Source organism: Bombina bombina, chromosome 5 (genome assembly GCF_027579735.1).
Source record: "Bombina bombina isolate aBomBom1 chromosome 5, aBomBom1.pri, whole genome shotgun sequence".
Lineage (NCBI taxonomy): Eukaryota > Metazoa > Chordata > Amphibia > Anura > Bombinatoridae > Bombina > Bombina bombina.
Window position 1 is genome coordinate 615,597,759 of NC_069503.1, and position 26,000 is coordinate 615,623,758.

Below are 26,000 nucleotides of genomic sequence, written 5' to 3' on the forward strand. Positions count from 1 at the left end.
TGACGGCTTGATAAATAGGCCTCTTAGGCTTAAAGGAATACTGAATCTAATTTTTTTTCTTTCATGATTCAGACAGAGCATGCAATTTTAAACAACTTTCTAATTTACTCCTATTTTCATTTTTTCTTCATTCTCTTGATATCTTTATTTGAATAAGCAGGCATATAAGCTTACGAGCCAGCCCATCTTTGGCTCAGCACCTGGGTAGCGCTTGCTGATTGGTGGCTGCATTTTTCTGTTTTTCAAATAAAGATACAAAGAGAACTAAGACAAATTGATAATAGGAGTAAATTAGAAAGTTGCTTAAAATTGCATGCTCCATCTAGGTCATGTAAGAAAAATGTGGGTTCAGTATCCCTTTTAAAGGGACATTTTTCCTTTCATGATTCAGATAGATCTTGTGATTTTAAACAACTTCCAAATTTACTAATATTATCTAATTTGCTTTGTTTTCTTGATATCCTTTGTTGAAATGGATACCTATGTAGACTCAGGAGCTGCTAATTGGTGGCTGCATATATGTGCCTTTTGTCATTGGCTTTCAGCTAGCTCCCAGTAATGAATTGCTGCTTCTTCCACAAAGAATACCAAAAGAATAAAGCAAATTAGATATTAGAAGTAAATTGTAAAATTATATTCCCTATCTGAATCATGAAAGAAAAATTTGGGGTTTCATGTTAAAGGAAAAGGAGGCCTTAGTTGAAAAACATACCTAGGTGGTTTCAGGAGCAACAATGCATTATTAGCGCTGCAGAATCTGTTGGCGCTCTACAAATAACCGATAATAATAATTGGGAGCTAACTGCTGATTGGTGGCAGCACATGTATGCCTCTTATCATTGGTTCACCAGCTGTGTTCAGGTAACTCCCAGTAGTGCATTGCTGCTCCTTCAACAAATGATACCAAGAGAATAAAGCACATTTTATAATAAAAGTAAATTGAAAAGTTGTTTAAAATCACATATGCTATCTGAAAGATGAATGAAACATTTTGGGTATCATGTCCCTTAAACTAAACTTGTAATCTAGCTCTAAAGATATATGTTTTACAGGTTGTTTATTTGTCTGTAACCCCAGTTTCTTTTTGGAACATTTAATGTGATTTGATTTTTGCCAGCATCATTGTTTCTAGAGATTCTAATTTAGTCTACATTTTGATATATTACACATTTATGTTGAAATTCCTTTCCATAAGTAAAATATATAATTTATAATGGATAACATGCAATTAATCTGTGTTTGGGACTTTAGACTGTCATTCTCTTGGTATCCTTTGTTTAAAAAGCATACCTAGGTAGGCACAGTGGCAATGCACTACTGGGAGCTAGCTGATGATTGGTGGCTAAACACAAATACTGCTTGTCTTGGCTCAACAAATGTGTTTAATCAATCACTGTCTGGTGGTGCTGTTTCTCTGGAAAGACCAAGCTGAATGGTTGTCTCTATCTCTGTTCTGGTTGCAATAACCATGATCAATCACATCCAAATAATTTTTCTATGCTTTTATTTATTATTTTCTCTTGGGAAATGCAATATTGTTGCTGAAACACATAGAGGGGGCGATTCATCAAGGGCCGTATGGCCCCTGATGCCCCTTTTTCTGCACAAGCCTCTAGCTTCGCCGGAAACGGCAGTTATGAAGCAGCTGTCTTAAAGGGACACTCAGTCAAAATTAAACTTTCATGATTCAGATAGAGCATGCCATTTTAAACAACTTTCCAATTAACTTCCATTATCTAAATGTGCACAGTCTTTTTATATTTAAACTTTTTGAGTCACCAGCTCCTACTGAGCATGTGCAAGAATAAGTGTGTATGCATTTGTGAATGGCTGATGGCTGTCACATGGTACATGTATGCATTTGTGAATGGCTAATGGCTGTCACATGGTACAGGGGGAGTGGAAAAAGACATAACTTTTAAAATTGACAGAAAACAAATCTACTACTCATTGGAAGTTAGACTAAGTGCTATTGCATTGTCTTGTTATCTTGCATTTGTTGATTATGCAAATCTACTGTGTTGACTGGTCCTTTAAGAACGCTGCTCCATAACTGGTCCGCTGCCTATACGATCGGGTTGATTTACACCCCCTGCTAACGGCTGATTGGCCGCAAATCTGCAGGGGGCGGCATTGCACAAGCAGTTCACCAGAACTGCTTTGGCAATGTTAAATGCTGACAGCGTATGCTGTCGGCATTCAGCAATGTCTGTTGGACATTATACGCCACAGCGTATCATGTCGGACAGACAATGATAAATCGGCTTCAGAGCCTTTTAAACTGTTTTGAATAAATGTATACAAGCTGTACACTTGGCTGATATTTTACTGAGGTTTTTTTTAAAAAAAGGAGGTGATTAATCTTAACCTTGTGAGTATATTCCATTCAGTATGGTATTAAACTATTCTGGGCCCACTGTTCCTTTTAAGGTGATCATGGTTATTGCAACCGGAACAGAGAAATAGACAACTATTCAGCTTGGTCTTCCCAGAAGACACAGCGCCGCCTAACAACAATTTATTCAATATATATTGTGAATAAGGACCAGGGCAGAAACCGATCTCCCTTAATGGAAGTGAATTTTACAGTTAAATACTTACCATATATATTTATTTAATATACATTTGTTTTTTCTCAACAAATGTGTTTAGCTAGGTCGCAGTAGTGATCTGCTTCTCTGGAACAGACTTTAACAATAGGCCAGATTACAAGTGGAGCAGAAATATCGCTTTTCCACTTATTAATACCAGCATACACAAATGTCCGCTGGTATTACAAGTTAGGTGCAATGCGAACCCAACTTTGCGTTGGCATTGCATGGAAGCCTTGCGCTCATGAGTGTGTGCTTCCATACGCCCCAATGGGAGCTTCTTTCTCAGGGGTATTATTAGTAAAGTGGGCATGTGTGTTTGGTTTATTAAATTTGATAATTTTTATTAGAATAAAAGTGCTTATATTATTTTTAACTTTAATTAATTGAGCAGGAAGTGTCATCTAATATGGCAGCTGGTAATTCTGGCGTGTTTTGCCAATGTGCAAAACAAATGTTATATTTGAAAACATTTGGGATACTTGATAATAAGTTGAAAGTGTTGTCTGGGTTTGTTAAAGTCCTTTTTATTTGTTGAAGTTAAAAATGGTCTCATAAATGTATAATTAATTGTGATCGGAAAAACAGGACTGGCAGAAGTACTACAGGCCATTTGTAATGAACATAGAAAATTGCTCATAGGCCGCAGTTAACATACAGATAATTATTAAATGATTGTGGTTAACCCCATTGTTATATACAAGCAGCAGTATTTATTTTACAAACATCTCGTTTGTATTTGCTAAATCTGGCCCTATTTATTTATAGCAGTGCTGTTGCTGGTGAAGTACAGTAGGGTACAGTAATATGCAAGCATCAATATTTAGTAATCAAATGCAATATTGTTAGAAGTGTTTTCAGTGCAGGGTTATATTGTGTCAATGTCATATTTTTGATTAATGACTGGTTTGTTTCGACTTACTCACTGTATTTGAAACAAATATAGAAATAGTGATGTTGTTTGCATTGTGATCACTCCGATGATGAAAAAGGCGTATTGGGAACCTTTAAACAGCCAATAAACATAATGGGAATGATGATAATATATTATACGGCAATCTTACCAGAGAACCTTTTCCTTGTTTTCTATGAACATTTCATTATAACCAGTGGTCATAATATTTGTATGATGTCAGCTTTTTAAGCAGCCAATCAGGATGCTTGTCCTAGGACTTGCAAGGGAGTGTGCATTTGCCATAAGAAGGCACAGTCATATTATTTAACTTCTCAGTTTAAGGAAGTTTACTGTGAAATCTCGCAAGATTTCAGCGAATTCTCATGAGATCACAGTAAAGCAAAATATGCCATCAGTACTGACAAAGCTGTTATTCCCCCTTGTTTCTTCAACATACAGCTAACAGTAGCTAAAAGATAACTGTTCACAGAGCACTTACTATTGTAAGCTGAAGACATTTTGAGGTGAAATATCTTTTTTTTTTTTACATAGAGATGTTCAGGTGATATTTTCGTGTCAGCTTCTTACAGTTATCCTGCATTACTCTCAGGTAATAAAGCATATGGGTGTTATGTCCCTCTAAATAAATGTTGCTATGATGAGGGGAGCAACCCTTTTTAAACATGCTACAGAGGTTTCTGGAAGCTATTTACCAGGAGAAAACATGGGCTGACAAACTTCCAACAAAGTCTCCAGTACAGGCCTGGTCTTTTCCCAATCATTTCTTGGATATCATCACTGAATCGGCCAACACCTGAGGGAGTAAAATATTAACAAATATGTAACTTGTAAAATCAATTGTTCTTTCATTTCAACAATCTAAACAATCTCCACCCCCTTTTTTATCCCATGCAACATGACGGTTGCCTTTTCAGTAACCATATTGGATTTATGTCACCTGCAGCATAAGTGACCATATATTTTTAACATATATTTTTTTTTTTACAACTATGCTACAGACCCTCATATATATATAAAATACAATAGGCCTGCAGATAGAGAACAGAAATAAGCCAGCTGCACATAAAAATAAGGATTTCTGTTGTATGGCTGAAAAGAAGCCTAGTCATACACTTTAATAAAACATCTTTCAATCATGTGTTGCATATAAGGTGTTTGATGGTTTATGTCCTGCAGTATCCCACTGGCCCAATAGACTCTAAGGGCTAGATTTAACAAGCAAACATTGCACAAGCATTTAACAAGAAATTGTGCAATTTTAAAAGCTGACATCGTATGCTGTCGGCATTTAGCGAAGTCGAGGCGGACATGATTCGCTACACCGAATTGACCCCTAAGTTGGGATTGATTGCTCTAGATGTACAGCAAACTCTCTAATAGGCATCGGGTATGCAAAAGAGAATAAATACAGAGGGTGATAAAATTCCTGCTGTACAAAGATGAATACACATAATTGATCAAAATATTTTCATACACCATCTTATCTAGTGAGTTTTACATTATTTCTGAACCCACATTTTTTTTCTTTTGTGATTCAGATAGAGCATGCAATTTTAAGCAACTTTCTAATATACTCCTATTATCATTTTTTTATTCGTTCTCTTGCTATCTTTATTTGAAAAAGAAGGCATCTAAGCTATTTTTTGGTTGTGAACGCTGGATAGCACTTGTTTATTGGTTGGTGAATTTATCCACCAATCGGCAAGAACAACCCAAGTTGTTCACCAAAAATGGGCCGGCATCTAAACTTACATTCTTGCATTTCAAATAAAGATACCAAGAGAATGAAGAAAATTTGATAATAGGAGTAAATTAGAAAGTTGCTTAAAATGTCATGCTCTATCTGAATCACAAAAGAAAAAATTTGGGTTCAGTGTCCCTTTAAGCACAAATGTTATAGGATCAAATGATGTGCATCTCCTATGCATATTAATAAAGGTTGACTAAAATGATGATTTATGTTAGAAGAAATGAAACACTAAGGTAACATACTAATACATCTAATAACCACTGCATCTGAATAATATGCTCTTACCATAAAACCACGCAATTCCAATTGCTTCAAAAAGTACTCCAAATAGGATAGACGTCCCTGCAGCAAAATGGTCCAGAAGTGTAAAGACATAAATTCCACCCTAGCAGAAGATATAAAATGTGAGGTAAGTGAAAACATTTTAATACATACATGTTTTATCCTTTTATTTTTTGTTAGGGAAAGTTAAATGGACATAATGCTCAAGACATGTCTATCATGTATATGAAAAAGCTGTAGTTAAATGTTAAAATTATTTCTTTCATGTAATTGGCAAGAGTCCATGAGCTAGTGACATATGGGATATACAATCCTACCAGGAGGGGCAAAGTTTCCCAAACCTCAAAATGCCTATAAATACACCCCTCACCACACCCACAATTCAGTTTTACAAACTTTGCCTCCTATGGAGGTGGTGAAGTAAGTTTGTGCTAAGATTTCTATGTTGATATGCGCTTCTCAGCATTGTTGAAGCCTGATTCCTCTCAGAGTACAGCGAATGTCAGAGGGACGTGAAGGGAGTATCGCCTATTGAATACGATGATTTCCCTAACGGGGGTCTTTTTCATGGGTTCTCTGTTATCGGTCGTAGAGATTCATCTCCTACCTCCCTTTTCAGATCGACGATATACTCTCAAATTTACCATTACCTCTACTAAAGAACTGTTTTAGTACTGGTTTGGCTATCTGCTATATGTGGATGGGTGTCTTTTGGTAAGTATGTTTTCATTTACTTAAGACACTCTCAGCTATGGTTTTGCACTTTATGCAAATTGTATAAAGTTCTAAATATATGTATTGTACTTATATTTGCCATGAGTCAGGTTCATGTATTTCCTTCTGCAGACTGTCAGTTTCATATTTGGGGAATATAAACACTTTAAGCAATTTGTGTCTTACCTGGGGTTTAGTCTTTTTCAAATTGACTACTTTTGGATTTGCGGGTATTAGGCCCGCGGGTGCGTCAAATGTTAGACTTTATTGCGTCATTTTTGGCGCGGGAAATTACGTTTTTGACGCAACTTCATCATTCCCGGCGTCATACGTGACGTTGAGACCTTTCACACGGCGGCGTCATTAGTGACGCAACTGTGTCATTTCCGGTCATTTTTGGCGCCAAAAAAGTTTACGTTACATTGTGCGTCATACTTGGCGCCAATTTTTCTTCATTATTTCAATACCCCATTGTTGTTGTTTGCCTCCTGCTTTCTTTTCTATCAAGAGGCCTATGCTTTTGCATTTTTTCCCATTCCTGAAACTGTCATTTAAGGAAATAGATAATTTAGCTTTATATGTTGTTTTTTCTCTTACATTGAGCAAGATGTCCCAATCTGATCCTGTCTCTGAAGTTTCTGCTGGAACATTGCTGCCTGATATCGGTTCTACCAAAGTTAAGTGCATTTGTTGTAAAATTGTAATTTGTTGTAAAATTGTAGAAATTATTCCACCGAATGTCATTTTTAATAGTCATGATAAACTTTTACATACAGATAGTGTTTCTATCAGTAATAGTACATTGCCAGTTGCAGTTCCTTCAACTTCTAATGTGCATGATATACCTGTAAATTTTAAAGAATTTGTTTCTGAATCTATTATGAAGGCTTTGTCTGCATTTCCACCTTCTAATAAACGTAAAAGGTCTTTTAAAACTTCTCATTTAGCTGATGAAATTTCAAATGACCAACAACATAATAATTCATCCTCTGCTGATGAGGATCTATCTGAAACAGAAGATCCTTCCTCAGATATTGACACTGACAAATCTACTTATTTATTTAAAATAGAGTATATGCGTTCTTTATTAAAAGAAGTGTTAATTACTTTGGATATTGAGGTAACCAGTCCTATTGACGTTCAGTCTAATAAACGTTTAAATGCTGTTTTTAAACCTCCTGTGGTTTCTCCAGGTGTTTTTCCCATTCCTGAGGCTATTTCTGATATGATTTTTAGGGAATGGAATAAGCCAGGTACTTCCTTTATTCCTTCTTCAAGGTTTAAGAGATTGTATCCTTTACCAGCAAAATCTATAGAGTTTTGGGAAAAAATCCCCAAAGTTGATGGGGCTATTTCTACTCTTGCTAAACGTACCACTATTTCTATGGAAGATAGCACTTCCTTTAGATAGGAAGCTTGAATCTTATCTAAGGAAGGCCTATTTATATTCAGGTCATCTTCTCAGACCTGCTATTTCTTTGGGTGATGTTGCGGCTGCATCAACTTTCTGGTTGGAAAATTTAGCGCAGCATGAAATGGATTCTGACATATCTAGCATTGTTCGCCTACTGCAACATGCTAATAATTTTATTTGTGATGCCATTTTTGATATTATCAAAATTGATGTTCGATCCATGTCTTTAGCTGTATTAGCTAGAAGAGCTTTGTGGCTTAAATCTTGGAATGCTGATATGGCATCTAAATCTAGAATACTATCTCTTTCTTTCCAAGGTAATAATTTATTTGGTTCTCAGTTGGATTCTATTTCAGCTATTCCTGGAGGAAAAGGAGTTTTTTTGCCTCAGGATAGAAAACCTAAGGGTAAATCTAAGGCTTCTAACCGTTTTCGTTCCTTTCGTCAGAATAAGGAACAAAAACTCAATCCTCCTCCCAAGGAATCTGCTTCCATTTGGAAGCCTTCCTCAAATTGGAATAAATCCAAGTCATTTAGGAAACCAAAGTCTGCCCCTAAGTCCGCATGAAGGTGCGGCCCTCATTCCAGCTCAGCTGGTAGGGGGCAGATTAAGGTTTTTCAAGGATTTTTGGATAAAATCTGTCCAAAATCATTGGATTCAGAGCATTGTCTCTCAAGGGTATCGAATAGGATTCAAAGTAAGACCTCCTGTGAGAAGATTTTTTCTCTCACACATTCCTGTAAATCCAGTAAAAGCTCAGGCTTTTCTGAAGTGTGTTTCAGACGTAATCATGCCAGTTCCTCCTCAGGAACAAGGTTTGGGGTTTTATTCAAACCTATTCATTGTACCAAAGAAAGAAAATTTGTTCAGACCAGTTCTGGATCTGAAAATTTTGAATCGTTATGTAGGAGTACCAACTTTCAAGATGGTGACTATAAGGACTATTCTGCCTTTTGTTCAGCAAGGACATTATATGTCCACAATAGACTTGCAGGATGCATACCTTCATATTCCGATTCATCCAGAACACTATCAGTTTCTGAGATTCTCTTTTCTAGACAAGCATTACCAATCTGTTGCTCTTCCATTTGGCCTAGCAACAGCTCCAAGAATCTTTTCAAAGGTTCTGGGTGCCCTACTATCTGTAATCAGAGAACAGGGTATTGCGGTGTTTCCTTATTTGGACGATATCTTGGTACTAGCTCAGTCTTTACATACTGCAGAATCTCACACGAATCAACTAGTGTTTTTTCAGAAACATGGTTGGAGGATCAATTTACCAAAAAGTTTCTTGATTCCTCAGACAAGGGTCACCTTTTTAGGCTTCCAGATAGATTCAGTGTCCATGACTCTGTCTCTAACAGACAAGAGACATTTAAGATTGGTCGCAGCATGGCGGCTCCTTCAGTCTCAGTCATTTCCTTCAGTGACTATGTGCATGGAAGTTTTAGGTCTCATGACTGCAGCATCGGACGCAATCCCCTTTGCTCATTTTCACATGAGACCTCTACAGCTTTGTATGCTGAATCAATGGTGCAGGGATTATACAAAGATATCACAATTAATATCCTTGAATCCCAATGTACGACACTCTCTGACATGGTGGATAGATCACCATCGTTTGGTTCAAGGGGCTTCTTTTGTTCACCCAACCTGGACTGTGATCACAACAGATGCGAGTCTTTCAGATTGGGGAGCTGTTTGGGGGTCTCTGACAGCACAAGGGGTTTGGAAATCTCAAGAGGCGAGATTACAAATAAATATTTTAGAACTCCGTGCAATTCTCAGGGCTCTTCAGTTCTGGCCTCTACTAAAGAGAGAACCGTTCATTTGTTTTCAGACAGACAATATCACAACTGTGGCTTATGTCAATCATCAGGGTGGGACTCACAGTCCCCAAGCTATGAAAGAAGTATCTCGAATACTTGCTTGGGCAGAATCCAGCTCCTGTCTAATCTCTGTGGTGCATATCCCAGGTGTAGACAATTGGGAGGCGGATTATCTCAGCCACCAGACTTTACATCCAGGGGAGTGGTCTCTCCATCCAGATGTGTTTTCTCAGATTGTTCAGATGTGGGGGCTTCCAGAGATAGATCTCATGGCCTCTCATCTAAACAAGAAACTTCCCAGATACCTGTCCAGGTCCAGGGATGTTCAGGCAGAAGCAGTGGATGCGCTGACACTTCCTTGGTGTTATCAACCTGCTTACATCTTCCCGCCTCTAGTTCTCCTTCCAAGAGTGATTTCCAAAATTATCATGGAACAGTCTTTTGTGTTGCTGGTGGCTCCAGCATGGCCACACAGGTTTTGGTTTGCAGATCTGGTTCGGATTTCCAGTTGTCCGCCTTGGCCACTTCTATTACGGCCGGAACTACTATCTCAAGGTCCATTTTTCCATCAGGATCTCAAATCATTAAATTTGAAGGTATGGAAATTGAACGCTTAGTTCTAAGTCATAGAGGTTTCTCTGATTCAGTGATTAATACTATGTTACAAGCTCGTAAATCTGTCTCTAGAATGATTTATTATAGAGTTTGGAAGACTTACATTTCATGGTGTTCTTCTCATAATTTCTCCTGGCATTCTTTTAGAATTCCTTGAATTTTGCAGTTTCTTCAGGATGGTTTAGATAAGGGTTTGTCTGCAAGTTCCTTGAAAGGACAAATCTCTGCTCTTTCTGTTTTATTTCACAGAAAAATTGCTATACTTCCTGATATACACTGTTTTGTACAGGCTTTAGTTCGTATTAAGCCTGTCATTAAGTCAATTTCTCCTCCTTGGAGTCTTAATTTGGTTCTGAGGGCTTTACAGGCTCCTCCATTTGAACCTATGCATTCTTTGGACATTAAACTACTTTCTTGGAAAGTGTTGTTCCTTTTGGCTATCTCTTCTGCTAGAAGAGTTTCTGAGCTATTTGCTCTTTCTTGTAAGTCTCCTTTTCTGATTTTTTTAAGAATTCTTTGGAGAGATCCTTACATTCTTTGGATGTGGTAAGAGCTTTGAAATATTATGTGGAAGCTACTAAAAATTTCAGGAAGACTTCTAGTCTATTTGTTTTATTTTCTGGTCCTAGGAAAGGTCAGAAAGCTTCTGCTATTTCCTTGGCTTCTTGGTTGAAACTTTTGATTCATCAAGCTTATTTGGAGTCGGGTCGAACCCCGCCTCAGAGAATTACAGCTCATTCTACTAGATCAGTCTCTACTTCATGGGCTTTTAAGAATGAAGCTTCAGTTGATCAGATTTGCAAAGCAGCCACTTGGTCCTCTTTGCATACATTTACTAAATTCTACCATTTTGATGTATTTGCTTCTTCGGAAGCAGTTTTTGGTAGAAAAGTTCTTCAGGCAGCTGTTTCAGTTTGATTCTTCTGCTTTTTGATTTAAGTTTTTTTCTTTCAAAAGTGAAAATAACTTATTTTTGGTTTGTGGATTATTTTCTCAGCGGAATATGGCTGTTTTTTGTTTTATTCCCTCCCTCTCTAGTGACTCTTGAGTGGAAGACTCCACATCTTGGGTATTGATATCCCATATGTCACTAGCTCATGGACTCTTGCCAATTACATGAAAGAAAACATAATTTATGTAAGAACTTACCTGATAAATTCATTTCTTTCATATTGGCAAGAGTCCATGAGGCCCACCCTTTTTATGGTGGTTATGATTTTTTGTATAAAGCACAATTATTTCCAAATTTCCTTTGTTGATGCTTTCTACTCCTTTCTTTATCACCCCACTGCTTGGCTATTCGTTAAACTGAATTGTGGGTGTGGTGAGGGGTGTATTTATAGGCATTTTGAGGTTTGGGAAACTTTGCCCCTCCTGGTAGGATTGTATATCCCATATGTCACTAGCTCATGGACTCTTGCCAATATGAAAGAAATGAATTTATCAGGTAAGTTCTTACATAAATTATGTTTTTTTCAATGCATTTTTTCAATGCAGCCATATAGTACTCAGGCCCATGCACACTTCTGAACCTACCTAAATATGCTTTTCAGGATTTGTTTAACGGAAGTGTGCATGGGCCTGAGTACTATATGGCTGCATTGAAAAAATGCATTGAAAAAAACATAATTTATGTAAGAACTTACCTGATAAATTCATTTCTTTCATATTGGCAAGAGTCCATGAGCTAGTGACATATGGGATATACAATCCTACCAGGAGGGGCAAAGTTTCCCAAACCTCAAAATGCCTATAAATACACCCCTCACCACACCCACAATTCAGTTTAACGAATAGCCAAGCAGTGGGGTGATAAAGAAAGGAGTAGAAAGCATCAACAAAGGAAATTTGGAAATAATTGTGCTTTATACAAAAAATCATAACCACCATAAAAAGGGTGGGCCTCATGGACTCTTGCCAATATGAAAGAAATGAATTTATCAGGTAAGTTCTTACATAAATTATGTTTTTTTCAATGCATTTTTTCAATGCAGCCATATAGTACTCAGGCCCATGCACACTTCTGAACCTACCTAAATATGCTTTTCAGGATTTGTTTAACGGAAGTTCATTGGAAATTTGTTGTTTTCTTAATTGCATGCTCTTTCTAAATAATGGCATTTTAATTTTGACTTTCATGTCTGTTTATAGGGAGATGAAACCAAACATCTTTCTTTCATGACTTAGATAGAGTATTCAATTTAAACAATTTTTAGTTTACGTATATTTTCATATTTGCTTCATTCTCTTTATATCCTTTCTTAAAAAGCATACCTGGGTAGGCTCAGGAGCATCAAAGCTGCTTAACAAACTGTTACGAGTTTTGCGTTATGGTGTGGTATGGCGCATATTACAAGTTGTGTTCGTATAACTTTACCGCAAGCATTTTAGCCTGTAACGCAACGTCCATTCCGCACCCAAAAATATTAAGTTTGAGCGCGGGATTTTCATAGCGCCGGTATTACAGGTTGTACGGTCCGGCTAAAATGCTAGCGTTACAGCCTATACCGACACGATCCATACCTCCAGGATAACCAGTAGTTATGGATTTTGCGAAACAAAAATGTTTCCCAAAACTCATAACTAAAATGTTATAAAGTACACTAACACCCACCCTCCCGCATCACAAAAACACTATTTAAAACGTATTAACCCCAAATCTGCTGCCCACCCACATCATGACTATTAAATAAATGTATTAACCCTTAATCTGCCAGTCACCCACCCACATAGCCAACACTATTTAAATATATTATCCCCTAAACCGCTTCCCCCCGACATTGCCACCACTATAATAAAGTTATTAACCCCTAAACTGCCGCTCCCCGACATCGCCCCCACTAAATTAACCCACTAAATAAACCTATTAACCCCTAAACCTCCGGCCTCCCACATCGCCACCACTAAATACACCTATTAACTCCTAAACCTCCGGCCCCCCACATCGCAAAACACTAAATTAAACTATTAACACCTAAGCCTAACACCCCTTAACTTTAAATTTAAAATTACAATAAAACTATATTTAAATAAATAAAACCTTACCTGTGAAATAAAAATAAATCTAACATTAAACTATAAATTAACCTAACCTTACTATTCTAATAAAATTAAAAAACTACCAATTAATTACTAAAAATAAAAACCACTAAGATTACAAAAATAATAAACGAAATAATCAAAAATAAAAACAATTTCACCTAATCTAATAGCCCTAAAAAAAGCCCCCAAAATATAAATACCCCCTAGCCTACAATAAACTACCAATAGCCCTTAAAAGGGCTTTTTCTAGGGCATTGCCCTAAGTTAAACAGCTCTTTTACCTGTAAAAAAATACTACAAAGTCCCCTCAACAGTAAAACCCACCACCCAACCAACCCCCCAAAATAAAAAAACCTAACTTTAAAAAAACCTAAGCTACCCATTGCCTCTAAAGGGGCATTTGTATGGGCATTGCCCTTAAAGGCTCTTTTACTGCCCTTAAGAGGGCATTCAGCTCTTTTACAATTGCCCAAAGCCCTAATCTAAAGAAAAAAACACCCAAAAAAATGAAACCTAACACTAACCCCATAAAATCTACTTACGGTTCCTGAAGTCCGGCCATCCATCTTCATCCAGGCGGCGACACCTTCATCCATCCTGGGGGCATCTTCTATCTTCATCCCGGCAGCGCGGAGCGGAGTTATCCTGAAAGCCAATGCCATCCTGCGCAGAGCGGTCACCGCCGTACACTGAAGCTTCAATGCAAGGTAGACGTTTCAACCTTGCATTCCTATTGTCTGATTTGATTATTCAACTTCAAATCAACCAATAGGATGAGAGCTTCTGAGGTTTTTTTTATTTTGGGGAATGGTTGGGTGGTGGGTTTAACTGTTGAGGGGACTTTGTATTTTTTTTTTATAGGTAAAAATACTGTTTAACTTAGGGCAATGCCCTACAAAAGGTATTTTATGGGCTATTGGTAGTTTATTGTAGGCTAGGGGGCGTTTTTATTTTGGGGGGACTTTTTTTTTTTTTAGGGCTCTTAGATTAGGTGTAATTGTTTTTATTTTTGATAATTTAGTTTATTATTTTTTGTAATCTTAGTGTTTTTTTTTATTTTTTCGTAATTTTAGTGTTTTTTTTATTTTTTCGTAATTTTAGTGTTTTTTTTTTTGTAATATTTTTTTGTAGGATTATTAATTTTTAAATGTGTAATTTTATTATTTTTAATTGGTAGTTTTTTTTATTTTATTAGAATAGTAAGGTTATGTTAATTTATAGTTTAATGTTTATTTTTATTTCACAGGTAAGTTTTTATTTATTTAAATATAGTTATATTGTAATTTTAATTTAAAGTTTGACGGGGGTGTTAGGTTTAGGGGTTAATAGTTGAATTTAGTGTTTTGCGATGTGGGAGGCTGGAGGTTTAGGGGTTAATAATTTTATTTAGTGGCGGTGATGTCGGGGAACGGCGGATTAGGGGTTAATCACTTTATTTAGTGGTGGCGATGTCGGGAAGCGGTGGATTGGGGCTAATCCATTTATTTAGTGCCGGGGAGTGGTGGATTAGGGGTGTTTAGACTAGGGGTTTATGTTAGGGTGTTAGGTTTAAACGTAACTTTCTTTCCCCCATAGACATCAATGGGGTTGCGTTACGGAGATCTCCATTCCACACTTCAGGTGTTTTTTTTTCTAACACTCTCTCCCTATTGATGTCTATGGGGGAAAGCATGCACAAGCACGTCAAATCAGCCCTCCGCTTTTGTGCGGTATGGAACTTAAAGCACCATAACGCACAGGAGAAGGAGGCTTTTCAGTATCTCGTAATGGCAGCGCTATGGAGAGTGCATTAACGCAACTTTTTTGGCATAATTTTCGCACCCTGTTTAGCGCAAAACTCATAATCTAGGCGTGTGTGAACTAATGTTAAGAATAATATGTGGAGCCACCAATTAGTATCTAGCTCCAGGTAGTGCATTGTTTCTCCTAAGCCTTCCTAAGTATGCTTTTCAACAAAGGATGCCAAAAAAAAAAAATAATTAGATTCCTAGAAATAAATTGGAAACTTGTTTAAAAATTCATGCTGCATCAGAATTACAAAAATTTAATTTTGAATTTACTGTTTCTTTTAAGTAAAACCTGTTTAAATAAATTAATAGAGTACTTGTGTTTAACTGATACCTAGGTATCACTGGTTGATGGCGATGATTTCCACAGAAAAGTTGTTTTACTTAGTAAAGGAACATTTGTTTAAAAAAAACATATTAAAATATTCTCATTTGGATGAAAAGGAGGAACATTTTTAGTTTAATGTCCCCTTGATAGTTTGTAAGGGACATATATTGCTATTCATGCATGTGGAAAGTACTTAAATTGCAACTTCTTATAGCTAACATTTTGAAAATGCAGCCATCTATTACTTTTACATGGATTGTATAACTTTGGATTTCTGGATTCCTTAGGGCTAAACAGTACAGCTGTTGGCGGAACTACCATTAGTGCAGCAGGTGCAGTTGCACCAGGGCTCAAGTGATGGAGGGGGGGCATAGCAGCTATTATATATACAAATGTGTATACTCCTAAAACAGGGGAACCTTTTTTAGTGCAGTTTGCAGGTCTGTTTATCTACAGTGGGGCAAACAAGTATTTAGTCAGCCACCAATTGTGCAAGTTCTCCCACTTAAGAAGATGAGAGGCCTGTAATTTTCATCATAGGTATACCTCAACTATGAGAGACAAAATGTGCAAACAAATCCAGACAATCACATTGTCTGATTTGGAAAGTATTTATTTGCATATTATGGTTGAAAATAAGTATTTGGTCACCTACAAACAAGCAAGATTTCTGGCTCTCACAGACCTGTATCTTCTTCTTTAAGAGGCTCCTCTGTCCTCCACTCATTACCTGTATTAATGGCACCTGTTTGAACTTGTTATCAGTATAAAAGACACCTGTCCACAACCTCAAACAGTCACACTCCAAACTCCACTATGGTGAAGACCAAAGAGTTGTCGAAGGACACCAGAAACAAAATTGTAGACCTGCACCAGGCTGGGAAGACTGAATCTGCAATTGGCAAGCAGCTTGGTGTGAAGAAATCAACTGTGGGAGCAATAATTAGAAAATGGAAGACATACAAGACCACTGATAATCTCCCTCGATCTGGGGCTCCACGCAAGATCTCACCACGTGGGGTCAAAATGATCACAAGAACGGTGAGCAAACATCCCAGAACCACACGGGGGGACCTAGTGAATGACCTGCAGAGAGCTGGGAGTCTGGGACCAACGTAACAAAGGCTACCATCAGTAACGCACTACGCCGCCAGGGACTCAGATCCTGCAGTGCCAGACGTGTCCCCCTGCTTAAGCCAGTACATGTCCGGGCCCGTCTGAAGTATGCTAGAGAGCATTTGGATGATCCAGAAGCGGATTGGGAGAATGTCATATGGTCAAATGAAACCAAAGTAGAACTGTTTGGTAGAAACACAACTCGTCGTGTTTGGAGGAGAGAGAATGCTGAGTTGCAACCAAATAACACCATACCTACTGTGAAGCATGGGGGTGGCAACATCATGCTTTGTGGCTGTTTTCTCTGCAAAGGGAACAGGACGACTGATCCGTGTACATAAAATAATTAATGGGGCCATGTATTGTGAGATTTTGAGTGCAAACCTCCTTCCATCAGCAAGGGCATTGAAGATGAAACATGGCTGGGTCTTTCAGCATGACAATGATCCCAATCACACTGCCCGGGCAATGGAGTGGCTTCGTAAGAAGCATTTCAAGGTCCTGGAGTGGCCTAGCCAGTCTCCAGATCTCAACCCCATAGAAAACCTTTGGAAGGAGTTGAAAGTCCGTATGGCCCAGCGACAGCCCCAAAACATCACTGCTCTAGAGGAGATCTGCATGCAGGAATGGGCCAACATACCAGCAACAGTGTGTGACAACCTTGTGAAGACTTACAGAAAATGTTTGTTATATATCCTTTGTTGGTATTGAGATGAACTTTTGATATTGACCAAATACTTATTTTCCACCATAATTTGCAAATAAATTCTTTCCAAATCAGACAATGTGATTGTCTGGATTTGTTTCCACATTTTGTCTCTCATAGTTGAGGTATACCTATGATGAAAATTACAGGCCTCTCTCATCTTCTTAAGTGGGAGAACTTGCACAATTGGTGGCTGACTAAATACTTTTTTGCCCCACTGTATATCTATCCTTAAAATCATTAAACAGAGGAGCATGCTTATTACTATTGCTTACTACTGAGTAACCTTTGGGGGGCTCAAAAAATTGTTGGCACCAGTGCCCTCTGTTGCATAGGTCCGCTACTAGTTGTACTGATATATTTACTACCATGATGTACAGTCGCCTTCATTTCAGATAAGTTGACATTAGAATGTTACAGTCTCTTCAGTACAAACAATGGAAGTTCAATACAATAACAACATATTATCCTCTGGTAAGCATTCTCTTTATCTGCTCTATAGTGTTGGACAAATGATGGCTGAGAAGTATACTAGCACAGAATAGTGTTCAAGGGATAGTCAACACAAAAATTGTTTAAGAAGATAGATAATTAATACCCATTCCCCAGTTTTGCACAGAAAACATGGTTATAGTAATACACTTTTTTTACCTCTGTGATTAACTTGTATCTAAGCATCTTCTGACAGACCACTGTCGCATGACTTTTTATATATTATCTATTTACTTCCATTTAAGCCAATTAGCGATTTAAACATTTTTTGCTAAAGAGGTTTTTAGTATATTTCATATTGAGAGCCCAGCAGCTATATATATATATATATATATATATATATATATATCAAAATAACAAGAGTATTGCATTGAGCAATGATACTTTTTTTATTGGACTAACTATACATTTATAAGATGACAAGCTTTCGGAAGAGTTCCTTCCTTTATCAAGTCTGAAGCAATACTAACCAATTCAATGGAATTTACAGATTGTATCTTAAAACACAGAATAGCTAAGAAGACAGTGCAGGGAGAGGAGGAGGTGTCGTAAAAATCATGAGGGGGGCTTAGGTAACAGGCAGACAGTGTCCAGTGTAGGAGAACAGACAGGGGAAATATATAGCTTTACATAGAGCATATACTGACATAAAGTTATATATCAACATTGAATCAATATCTATAGAGATGTGAAATTGTATAAACAGGGGGAATACAAAAGTTAAGAAAAGACAAAAGTGTGGACATAGGCTTACCTGTGTACCTATGTATAAAGAATGTGGAATATACAATGTAATTGACTAAATGAAAGTACATTACAAAAAATGTTGATAATGTGTTAAGAATCCAGAGTCCACATTTAGTCCAGAATTAAACAGGTTGAAGTGCATTATCATTTTCATTTCAAAGGTTTTTCTTTCCATGGTGTTATTGAAGTTGCCTCTGAGAATTTTGATTTTGAGGTTTTGGATGGAGTGGTCAGGTTGGGTGAAATGGTGACCAACAGGGGTGCAGTATTTTGTTTCACAGTGGTTTTTGATTGAGTGTCTGTGTAAGTTCATTCGAAGGTGCAGTTTTTGACTCTGACTGAGCAACTATCGGGCCTAGTGGAGAATATTCTTAAGCCCTTAGTTATTAACACCACTAGCTTTATAAAAGACACCACTGATTTTCTTAACAAAATCAGCCAGATAACAGAATTGCCAGAGGATACTATACTTGTGACAATGGATGTGGAATCCCTGTACAGCAATATTCCACATAAAGATGGTATTGATGCCTGCTTAAACTTTCTTTCCTGCAACAGCCTTAACCAGACATATAGTGCTTCTACAGTCAGTAAACTTACAGAATTTATACTTACTCACAATTATTTCATCTTCAACCACTCCATCTACTTACAAATCATGGGAACAGCCATGGGCACCAAAATGGCACCACAGTACGCAAACCTCTTCATGGCTGACTTAGAACAGAGATTCCTAGCCACTCACCCTCACAAACCATTCAAATACTTTCGCTACATCGATGATATTTTCATCATATGGACAGAAGGAGAAAAAAACCTGGAACATTTTCATAAATCATTTAATCTATTTCATGCATCAATCAAGCTTAAAATGAACTTTTCTAGAGACTGTGTCAACTTCCTGGATACAACAATATCCATCACAAATGGCAAACTGCACTCATCTGTATACAGGAAACCAACAGATAGATGCAGCTACCTCCACAGCTCCAGCTCCCACCCCAATCACATTAAAAAATCCATAATCTACAGTCAGGCTACAAGATACCACAGAATTTGTTCAGATACCAAGGACCGTGACAAACACCTCATCACATTGTCCCAATCATTCAGAGAAAAAGGTTACAAAACAAGGATTATAAATAAAAAAATTAACTCTGCCCTCAATACCCCACGTGAACACTTACTACAATACAGGGAGAAGAAAAACATATCACGTATACCACTAGTAGTCAAATACAACCCTGCTGTGGAAGGGATACGAAAAATCATAAAAGACTTACAGCCACTACTCTTAGAGGATCCCACACTCAAAAAAATCTTTCCAAAACCCCCAATCCTGGCATACAGACAAGCACCTAACCTAAAGCAGAAACTGGTACATAGGAAGCTACCCCTTGAGAAAAAGAACACTCAGAATGGAACCAAGTGCTGCTATAAAGCTCGCTGCAAACTGTGTCAACACGTTTGTGAAAGCAGCACAGCAAATCACAATAATAAATCTTACAACATTAAAGGGGCATATTCATGTATATCTGCAAATGTGGTATACATGATACATTGCACTGCATGTGAAATGGGATGCTATATTGGAGAAACAAGCCAAAAACTGCACCTTCGAATGAACTTACACAGACACTCAATCAAAAACCACTGTGAAACAAAATACTGCACCCCTGTTGGTCACCATTTCACCCAACCTGACCACTCCATCCAAAACCTCAAAATCAAAATTCTCAGAGGCAACTTCAATAACACCATGGAAAGAAAAACCTTTGAAATGAAAATGATAATGCACTTCAACCTGTTTAATTCTGGACTAAATGTGGACTCTGGATTCTTAACACATTATCAAAATTTTTTGTAATGTACTTTCATTTAGTCAATTACATTGTATATTCCACATTCTTTATACATAGGTACACAGGTAAGCCTATGTCCACACTTTTGTCTTTTCTTAACTTTTGTATTCCCCCTGTTTATACAATTTCACATCTCTATAGATATTGATTCAATGTTGATATATAACTTTATGTCAGTATATGCTCTATGTAAAGCTATATATTTCCCCTGTCTGTTCTCCTACACTGGACACTGTCTGCCTGTTACCTAAGCCCCCCTCATGATTTTTACGACACCTCCTCCTCTCCCTGCACTGTCTTCTTAGCTATTCTGTGTTTTAAGATACAATCTGTAAATTCCATTGAATTGGTTAGTATTGCTTCAGACTTGATAAAGGAAGGAACTCTTCCGAAAGCTTGTCATCTTATAAATGTATAGTTAGTCCAATAAAAAAAGTATCATTGCTCAATGCAATACTCTTGTTATTTTGATATCTAAATCTCTGGACTAACATGGCTACTCCAATCAACGTATATATATATATATATATATATATATATATATATATATATATATATATATATATATATATATATATATATATATATAATTGTCATGGATGCATATATCGTAGATCTGCACAACTAGTTATACAATATGGAGCTAGATGTTTGCCCATATATAGATGATCTACATCTATATGGGCAAAAGTATGTGAATACCACTACTAATAATTGAGTTCAGGTGTTTCAGCCACACCCACTGTATACTATTCAGTTCATAGCCACAAAATATTAATAGACAGAAAATGGCAGTAAATTGGCATCTACTGAAAAGCTCTGTGACATTTAATGTGGCGCTTTCATAAAACCTCTGCCCTACTAGATCTGCCTTGGTCAACTGTAAGTGCTATTATTGTGAAGTGGAAGTGTCTAAGAGCAACAACAGCCCAGTTAGTGTTAGACCAAGTGGAGTTCTGAATACTGAAGCGTATACCATGTAAAAATCATTGATAATCTGTTGCCCTGTTCACTACAGAGTTTTAAACTATCATCTGTACAAGAACTGTGTTTCAGGAGATTCATAAAATGAGTTTACATGGCATAAATAGCTGTACACAAGTCTCACATGAGATGAACAATTCCAAGCATCAGCTGGAGTGATGTAAAGCAAACTGCCACTGGGGTCTCTCTGGTGCAGTAGAAACGTGTTCTCTAGAGTGATGATTCATGCTTCACTATCTGGCAGTCTGATGAAAAAATCTGGGTGTGGCAAATGCCAGTAGAACACTCCCCACTGGAATGCACAGTGCCTACTGTAAAGTTTGGTGGACGAAGGATAATGGTCTGGGGCTTTTTTTTCAGAGTTTGGGCTAGGCTCCTTAGTTCCAGCGAAGGGTCATATTAATGCTACAGGTTACAAAAATAGCTGCTTCCAACTTTGTGGCAACAGTTTGGGGATGGTACATTCCAGATATCAGCATGGCAAGGGCAAAGGCACAAAGCAAAGTCCATGAAGACATAGTTTGACAAGTTTGGTGTGGAGGAACTCAAGTGGCCTTCACAGAGCCCTGCCCTCAACCCCTCTTGGGGCACTTTTGGGATACATTTGAACACCAGCTGCTAGCTAAATCTTCTCATCCAAGATCAATGCATGACATCACAAATAGTCATTTGGTCGACCCAGAAGAGTTTTAGCATGGGGCTCTATATTAATGCCCATGGTTTTGGAATAGGATGTGAAACAACTCATATAGGTGTGATGGTCAGGTGTCCACATACTTTAGGCCATATCGTTTTTTTCTACATCTATAGGATGATAACAAATAACCTCTTTAAGAAATGTACATCTTGGCTACTTTTTGTTGTAAGATTTTAGGTGATACTTTTACCTAGTAAGGGGTGACGGGGTAAATTCAGAAATATTTGCAACCTGATCTTAGATATGAGTTATACCCCCTGTATTATTTTACTTGTCCTTCAGTTTCTTATACTATGGTTTTTATATATATAAGGAGGTAGTAATATTAACCCAACTGTCCATCATAATTTTGAGTACACATATATATAGGTCTGTCTGTTATTTAAAAAAAAGAAGCTAATTAATACTAATTGCAATGTTGTAACAAATATTCTACAACAACGATAAAAGAGTAAACTTAATGAGAAATCTTTAATAATTTAGATACAAAAAAAAGTTATGTTGATTTATAGCAGTGATTTTTAACCTTTTTTTTGCCGTGGCACACTTTTTTTACATTAAAAAATCCTGTGGCACACCACCATCCCAAAATTTTAAAAAAAATCACACGTTGTAGCCTAATACAGCTTATATATACAAATACACACAAACACACACATACTGTATGTATTGTGCTGTTATGCCATACCCCTGCACTGGGAGTAAAAAACAAGCAAAGTTTAAAAAATATGTCACACTGTTGTCAGTCTGCCGTGGCACACCTGAGGATCTCTCACGGCACACTAGTGTGCCACGGCACACTGGTTGAAAAACACTGATTTATAGGATATGGAAATGCATACATTTATATCTTCTATCATTAAAAAGGAATTTTGATGAGACTTTAAAGACCAAATTCTAATCATGGCTGGTGATGTAGTAGGTGTGTCAAAAGTGTATCACAGAGATTAAGCAGGATTTGTAAACGTATCATAATATCTATTTTATGTGTTATTTTCTTTTTAATATGCATATTGATAAGAGTAAAAGCTATGATTAATAAAGTTGCATGTTCAAAAAGATCTAGCACTCCCATACTCTTTGAAGACATTGAGATTAGTAGAGAATGCACCATAGCTGCTTATAACAGGACTGAATATGGCTCCGGCATTTCAAGTCCCATATAACTCAGTAAAGAGGCTGTTTGTAAATAGCACCAGTTATCTTGGCCTATCAGTAGAATTTTCAGAAATAAACATACATTGGTCACGCAGAAAAGAGATACCAGGAAGGTCGATATAACGATAAAAAGTGTAAAGAGCTCCCGATGTTTGTGTAGAAATTTAAATTCATCAATAAGGCCAGTGATGACAGATTCCATCCCTCCCATCTGTAATCAAACAGAAATGGACAAGCTTAGTACACTAATACAAGCAAACGTGCTTAGATATATAACTGTAGAAAATAATCATTAAAGGGTATTAAACTATAGGGTACAAATACAGTAGCAGGATCAATACTCACCAAGCTATTGTTTCTCCTCCTGCACCTGAAGTTCTCTTCAAACTTGTCCTCTTATTATAACCTATTACAGATGTTGCTTCGCAAACACAAATATTCTTTCATCATGTTTCAGAAGTGTTGCTCAATGGAAAAAACGTTCCTGGCTTTCTGTACCTTGCACTTTGGTTAAGCACACACAATAGAGAGCAGAAAGTTTACATTTCTACAGTATTACACAGTTTAAAAATGATGTAACATATAAAAAGGCCTCAGCAAAAATGGGCAACTCTTATATTGTGATTGCTACACTGCAGTGCAAGATACGGTTTGTCAAACAGACAACAATGTAATTAATCACTGTATGTGCATCACTTCTGTCACATGGTGAAAGAATACTTACATTTCAAGATGGCATCGACAAGTGTAAAGATGTGGAGTTTCCTTAACGTTCACCAATTAGGGGTTAAAAGAGAACAACTTTAAAGAGTGCTATAGTCAGAGAAAAACTAATAGCATGGTTAGTAGTATACCTGATACTGTAGCTGTGCCCAGTAGTTTAATGTCCCTTTAAGTAACCCCCAACATTGTTTGTTGTTATGAAATATTAGGGGGAGACTGTATTAAGGGTGAAACACTAATTTAATTTCATATCTTTGCAGATAAGTTTTGTTTTCAACTGAAACATAATCTGCTCCATTGTTAATAATTATATAACAGTTTATGTGTTATTTTACAATTGTGCAGAAAGGATTAAGTAAAAAAAAGCAACAACCCATAAATAGTTAAAATAGAAACGGTTTTAATATTGCAAGGAGCCTAAATACCAGAGTGGAAATACGTTTGTAAAGTTTTTCAATACAATCAATTTATATATCTGCCAAGCATAAGAACATCTGAGCTTGCATGCAAATGTGATCTTTGTTTAACACAGGGATTAACATTCTAGTGCTGAATCACACTTTTTTTTAATTAGAGGCTACATTTTTATTTTATATTTCTTTTAACTTGAGCTCAGACTTTCACTACTGGATTTACCTTTGTCCCCCCCCCCCACCCCAAGCATAATGGATGGACTCCTATGTGCCCATCCCAAGCAGTAGTTTTCCCTTGCTTTTCTTCCCCAACTCTACTGACCTGCCTGTGACATGCCTGTCCTGCCCGTGACACACCCCATCCTCCCCTCCCACTGTGGACCCGCTCGCAAATTACAGATGGGCCTCCTGAAAGTGACACTAAAGGGTCTAGAGAATGAAAACAACATGTTGTTGTTTTTTTATTTTTTAATAGACTTTTCATTACCTATATACAAAAAACAGCTTCTCAGCAAGGTATGTACACATCACAATCACAAAATCACACTTACTGCACTGTCGATTCCAAGTGTGAGAAGCATAATGAAAAATATTACGGCCCAAACTGAAGAAAGTGGAAGTGTAGCAATGGCTTCCGGATAGATGATAAATATAAGGCCTGGCCCTAAAAAACAAAGCAAGATTTTATGTAGCTGATGTAACCAGGGTCGGCTCCAGAACGAATGAAATGGGGGGGCATTTTTTTTTTCACGAGGGGGCACACATTTAAAAAGCATGTATGAGAGTCAAAATAAGAGCAGACCTACTGTGGCAATCCAGGGGTTACATTTATCAGATATCTGGCTGTGCAGGAGTTAGATTTGTTTATATTTCTGGAAGTGCAGCGGTTACATGTGTCATATCTCAAGGAGTATAGGGGTTACATTTATAAGATGTCTGGCAGTGCCGCAGCAGTTACATTTACCAGATTTATGGCAGTGCAGGGGTTACATTTGTCATATCTCAGGAATGTCTCCCACATATGACACAGCCAGTGGACACTGTTTGCATGTGTAGCTCTACCAATGACCCTACTAATGATCAAAGAAGCTTTTACGTGACAATACGTTTGAGTGCCAAGCAGTACATTACTTGTACAGATATTATTAATGATATTTACCAGCACACACACAGTATATACAGTATGTATATACACACAAATTATATATATATATATATATACACACATATACATACACACACACGTGTGTGTGTGTGTGTATATATATATATATATATATATATATATATATACATATATACACACACACACACACACACAGTATGTGTATGTATGTATATATATATATATATATATACACACATATACACATATACACATATACACACACACACACTATGTGTGTATATATATATATATATATATATAAAATAAAACAACCTTGGGGACAAATAGGAGATGTTTTGAAACATGTAAATAATAAACATAAGGCTATTTCACTCATTGTCCCACAGCTACATTTGAAGTGTGTGTATTTGAGCACCTATAATCTGACACACATTTTACACTGATCACTGCAGATAAAGCAGGCACAATGCACACTTTTTTTGTGTGACCTGCAGTGGGGAAACCAAGGAATTCCCAATGTGCTTCTTTATCTGTGGCTGCCAGAATATAAAGCACAATAGGGAAGGGATACTACTCTCAAAATTACTTCTGCCTTCCCTCTCACTGACTGTTAGCTTCTCCCAGCACTTCCTGCAGAGGTCTGATGATGTCATCATCTCACTTCATCTCTGTAGTAAGTGGGCTAGCAGGAGGAGGGGCATTGC

At 37.2% G+C, this 26,000-nt stretch overlaps 1 protein-coding gene across 1 annotated transcript in view; it reads right to left on the reverse strand.

The window, feature by feature from the left end:
- The window catches only part of SLC6A3 (solute carrier family 6 member 3), a 297,995-nt gene that overhangs the window by 50,390 nt on the left and 221,605 nt on the right, over positions 1-26,000 (reverse strand). Inside the window, exons 8-11 of the mRNA XM_053715819.1 lie at positions 24,719-24,831; positions 23,114-23,242; positions 5,543-5,642; positions 4,200-4,300 (exon numbers count right to left, since the gene is read on the reverse strand). Of these exons, the coding sequence (XP_053571794.1) occupies positions 4,200-4,300; positions 5,543-5,642; positions 23,114-23,242; positions 24,719-24,831 (443 nt within the window). The remainder of the gene's footprint in view (positions 1-4,199; positions 4,301-5,542; positions 5,643-23,113; positions 23,243-24,718; positions 24,832-26,000) is intronic.